The sequence below is a fragment of the Arachis ipaensis genome, chromosome B05 (assembly GCF_000816755.2).
Source record: "Arachis ipaensis cultivar K30076 chromosome B05, Araip1.1, whole genome shotgun sequence".
Classification (NCBI taxonomy): Eukaryota; Viridiplantae; Streptophyta; class Magnoliopsida; order Fabales; family Fabaceae; genus Arachis; species Arachis ipaensis.
The window spans coordinates 1,032,832-1,038,706 of NC_029789.2; the positions used below are offsets into that span (position 1 = coordinate 1,032,832).

Sequence of the window (5,875 nt, forward strand, 5' to 3'; positions counted from 1 at the left end):
TAAAAATAAAAATAATTTTAAACATTAATTGATATGAGCTAAAAAAATTTGATTCCATTATTAAACCTTATAACCATTTATATACGCGTTTAAAGAATCTAAAAACATATGTGAATCTTAGCTAGTAAAATAATTAGTGTCAAACTTAAATTTTTATTCATAAAAAAGGAATCGTAAAATTAACAGTATGTTGAGCATTAAATCAATTGTTAGAAAATCCATATTCATATATTATAGGAGTAATTCTTTATATTTAAACAATTTTACATCCAAGTTCATCAAGTAATTTAAGTAATACTACGTCTTCTTTTTCTCCTTTTTTTTATTTTTATTTTTTAATTTTGTTACCGTCGTCACCAACAACACCTCTTCCTCTTCCTCCTCCTCCTCCTATTGGAATTTCATCTCTTCCTTCTTTTTCATCCTTCTCCTTCTCCTTCTCCATCACCATCATCATCATCATAATCATCATCGTTATCGTCATTGTCTTCTTCTAGTACTATCGTCATTATCGTTATTATCGAATTCGAATTTATATAATGGACAATTTTCGGTTCATTTGGTATTATACAATGGTTTTGTTTTGAGCTAAATTTCGGTTCATTCGAGACACAAATGTTTCTGAATTCGAATTTATATAATGGATCATTTTCGATTCATTTGGTACTATACAATGGTTTCGTTTTGGTAATATTTTTGGTTCATTCGATCACTACAGAGAATCAGAATCAATAAAGATGTTAATAAATTGTTGGTATTGTTGGTGGTGTCAATAATGATGATGGAGGAGGAAGAAGAAAATGAAGGAGAAGATAAAAAAATTCAAATAAAAAATAAACAGGAGGAGGAGGAAAGGGAGATAGATGTGGTGGTATGATAGTGGTGGCAATGACGATAATGAAAAAAAGATGAAAAAAAAAGGAGAAGAAGAAGAAACAGGAGGAGGAGGAAAAAGAAGAAGAAGACGACGAAATCCCACAGTACAAACTAAATAAATTGAATGAATTTAAATATAAATTTATTTGAATGTGTAACGGGATTTATATTATAATTCCAAGAATTTCAATTCAAGTTTTTTTTTTTTTCGATTCTTATTCGATTTTAACCAAGGTTCAGAAAACCGGACCGGTCATCAAACCGTTCTAATTACTGGTTCACTGGTTCACTGGTTTAACTGGTCCAACCGGTGGTTCAACCGGAAAAACCGTTTTAGAATAGAAATAATAAAAATTATAAATACACATCTTAAAATATAATTATAGTCTAATATAAATCTTAAAAACTGAGTGGGTAGAGGACCGGACCGCATGCATTGTCGGTTCGCGGTTAAACCGGTCGAACCGACCGGTCCGGTCCGGTTTTCAGAACCTTGATTTTAACCATATAATTAACTGTAAGCTAATTATTAATTAAGTGGATAATGAGCATTTAAATCGGTGGTAATGCTAAAAAAATAAAAAAAATATCAGAACTTATTTTATATAATAATTAATAGATATTAAATAAAATAAAATTTGACTATTTTTTACTAATATTTTTTTGTTATCGAATATTTTCGTAAATCGGTTTATCAAGTTTATACACAGTTACGGCCAAAAAGAAAGAAAATATTTTGACCTAATCAAATCACCAACTGGACAATAATTTCTATTTTATTTGATTTGTTGGAACAGCAATTATTTCTCTATATATATTAAAAAAATACTCGTCGATCATATAATTGGTTCTGTTGTTGTAGATACTAATTAAGGATGGCCAACTAAGACCTAACCCACATGATTAGGACCTGATGTTTCCACTTCCTACTATCTCAATTAGGTTTCACATTATTGTTAATTCATTCATGGAGTTGCCTCAAACACCACACAAATTAAAATCTTAATTCTTAACTTGGTATTTGCTACAATGTTAACATGAATCAAACATCCTCTACACAATAAATGTTTGTGTTTATTGGGGGGCTTGTTTTATTTTATCAACATTTCACATTTTGACAAGACCGATAATTAGGACTCAGAAATAGGGAAGGGGTTCGAGCTCTTGAATTAAAACATTGTTCATACCATATTAATAAATAATTAATAGCCAATACAAGTTGGACTAGGACATAAGCAGCCCTTAAAAAATCAGACATTATTATACTACTACACCATTTTAAAAATACAATGCCAATTAGTTAGTTAAGTAATAATTAATACAAGAAGACGAAATAGGAGTGCCCAAACCCATGCCACTGACGAATAATTAGAGGTATTTTAAAAGATTGCGTTAATCACTATAGCAAGGAGCACGACAGAGCAGAAATTTAAAAAATGGAAGTGATATAATGATATGATTTTTGTTACGGTGCAGCCCAGTTGGCACGTTGGCCGATCCGATCCGCGGATAACCCGATCTGCGCGGTTGGATTATCGCGCATAACTCATCTNNNNTGTAGGAAAAAAAGTATTTTGGAATGGGCCTTCTCCTGTGGGGCCCGCCCTACTCTTAGGGGGAGGGTCGTCCTACCCCTCCCCTAAGGTACGTCATCATATCTTTCACTTCCATATCACCTGCACATTTTCTAACTTGAGCGTCGGAATGTCCTTGCAGGTGGCACCCCCCTCACCTCACGAAGAGCTCGGGAAGTCGGCTGCCCCCGCCTTTCACGCCCCAAACCCAGATTGAGGCTAGCACATACGTTCACACCCAGCAAACACCTTCGAACCATCCGGTAACCGACCAACCGTACAATTTTTATGTAGGGTTATGCTACGTGTACACCAAAATCAGCTACCAAAATCAGCTACTGGTATAAAATTCATGCCAGAATACAAATACACATTGAAAATAAATTAAACTATACATATATTTATATATAAGTATATTGGTAGCTGCTTTTAGTGGCTAATTTTGGTATACAAATAGCATTTTCCATTTTATGTATTTAGTTATATCGTTTTTTTAAAATAGCATACATAAAATTAGCCACCAAAATCAGCCACCAGTATAAAATATATATTAGAATATAAATATATATTAAAAATAAATTAAACTATATATATATATATATATATATATATATATATATATATATACACAAATATATTGGTGGTTGATTTTAGTGGCTGATTTTGGTGTACAAATAATTTTTTTATTTTTTTATTATCTATTTATTTAAAAAATATGTTTGTATCTTCTTTTAATATTTCTTTATTTTTCCTTTAAATTACTTATCAAGCAGGGCTTTGAACTTCATCATGCAATAAGTCTCACTTGGTAAAAATTATGTTAAATGAAAGAGTATTTAAAGGCATTAGGATCTATCATTACATCACATGATGATGAATATATAACTAGTTTCGTCAAATGTGATTTCTTAAAGATTTATACTAGTTACAAATTATTTACTGATCAACTAAAACATGGTAAATGGTTAAATGCTACATTTTAAAAAGGAGTCACAATGTGTGTACCCTATCTATTCTCGAGCGATTAGATTAAATAAGAGTAAATATTTTCCCAATAATGTATATTTATTGGAATATTGTATTAACTGGAAAATAATAAAAATAAAAAATTACCTGAGCATGTGTGGTTAGAAAAGGCATGATTAAATGAAAGAAAAAGAAATATTTATATGTATTTAGAAAGTAATTAAAAGGAAAGAAGGAGGTGGGTTCCTTAGAGAGAACGTATCTTAAGTAGGTTCGGGTTCGGAAGTAGGTTCGGAAGAAGACTTTGTGCGGATAAGAACGACCCCTAGCCTGTTTTGTTCATCTTTTATATAACTTTGTCTAAAATACCCTCTCTTTCTCTTTCTATACCGCCTCCAAGTTCTACAAGAACCCATTCCCTCCTTCTTCTCTTTCTCTCAGACATTAACACAAACACATTCCCTGCATCAACTCAGCAAACACTCTCTACTCCTTCCTTCCTTCCTTCAAGCTGGCGATTGAAAATCAAGACTCTACTGTCCCCCGGGAAATCAAACCCAAGAACAGGAGAATCATGGTACTATACTAGTCTTGTGTAAAGAGACATTGGATTTGGATTGATTTGATGATTTACGTTTTTGGTTAATTGTGCAGGGTGCTGGGGGTCCAGATGAAGAGGATAACAGGTGGCCACCATGGTTGAAGCCACTGCTGAAGGAGAGCTTCTTTGTTCAATGCAAGCTACACGCTGATTCCCACAAGAGCGAATGCAACATGTATTGCTTGGACTGTATGAACGGCGCTCTCTGCTCTCTGTGTCTCGCTTACCACAAGGATCATCGTGCTATTCAGGTTCCTTTCATATCTCTTGTGTCTGTACAAATGAAATGCTCTATAACACCTTTAATTAACTGTTTTCATCAAATGTGTTAACAAACAGATAAGGAGGTCTTCATATCATGATGTGATAAGGGTGAATGAGATCCAGAAGGTGTTGGACATCACTGGTGTTCAGACCTACATTATCAACAGCGCAAGGGTTGTCTTCCTCAACGAGAGGCCTCAGCCAAGGCCTGGAAAAGGTGTCACTAACACCTGTGAAGTCTGTGAACGCAGCCTCCTTGATTCCTACCGCTTCTGTTCTCTCGGTTGCAAGGTATTTTCACACCAACACAATGTCCCCCTTTCAAAATCTCTCAAATTCACGCCACTCTTGCCTTAATTTTGAAATTCTCAACATTGACTTTTATTTTGTTCTTTCAAAACAGAACAGCCTTCTAGTGTATGTGTATTTTGGTTTTCTTTATTGGTTAATCAATGTGTGACTTTATACACTACGATATTGCAGATTGTTGGAACATCGAAGAACTTCCAGAAGAGGAAGAAACATTCAGCGGCAATGGCATCAGATTCAGAGGATTCATACAGCAGCAACAGCAGCCATGGCCGCCACAACAACAGTAACCAAGTCCAGAGTTTCACACCGTCCACACCGCCCCCAACTTCGGTTAATTACAGAACGGCCAAGAGAAGAAAGGGAATACCACACCGAGCCCCAATGGGAGGAGGACTAATCATAGAATACTAAGAATATAAGTTCGTTTGGTATTTTTAGGTTTATTTGCTATAATGCCCCTCATATATGTCATATATACACTAATGGCAAGTGTCTCAGCAGCTTAGTTTGCATCACACTTCCAATGCCAAACCCTTTTTTGCAAAACAAGAAGGGGTCGTCGCTGTTGGAGGTGTTCCAGTTCCAGTCAGCTATCTCTGCTTTTCTGTAGTGGTTTCTAGTGTCCTGTGTATATATAGAAAAATCCCAATAGAAGTGGTAAAAGTTTGAGAAAGTAGAAGAAAAAGAAAAAAATAAGACACCTGTGAAATAGCTAAGGGTGCAGGGTGTACCGTGCATGTAGCAAAATAAGTAAGGCCTTTTTAGTAAAAATGGGGAAATATAGGGTTTGTTTTCTAGAGTAATTATACTTAAGTTTTGGGGTTGAGTTGTAAATATACTTAAATAGGGCTGGCCTAGTGAATGGTGGAAAGGGGAAGAAGACAAATGACAATGTACTACTCTTGAAAAAAAAAAAAAAAGGTGGGATGTCTATATATGGAAAAAATGTTGAAATAAAAATAGATTTTATTACTTTTTTTTCCCTTTTCCCTTTCTTACTTGCACTGCAATTATTCATTTTATTTAACGAGATTATCTTGATCTTTTCCTCCTCTTTAAAATTTTGAAAGAGAGATCTTGCAACTTGTGCTTGAGTGGATGGTGGTGGTGAAAAGCAGTGTAAGCTTCCAATACGGTGGGACCCGCAGAAGCCGGCTTATATGGGGCGGGTCGTAGTTCGGGCCGTCATCGTTTACACGTGTCAGCCCCTCATTAGTGGCGGTGAAAGCGAGTTGTATTGGTTCTCGAAAACAGGAAGAGTAGGTCAGCCGCCCTGAATTTA

At 34.9% G+C, this 5,875-nt stretch overlaps 1 protein-coding gene across 1 annotated transcript; it reads left to right on the forward strand.

Annotated features, from left to right (window-relative positions):
* On the forward strand, window positions 3,809-5,573 carry LOC107642324 (the record flags this gene model as incomplete). Its single annotated transcript, XM_016345636.2, is given in 4 exon segments — window positions 3,809-3,993; window positions 4,071-4,268; window positions 4,357-4,572; window positions 4,765-5,573. Coding segments are annotated over 4 exon segments (657 nt in total). The 3' UTR covers window positions 5,005-5,573.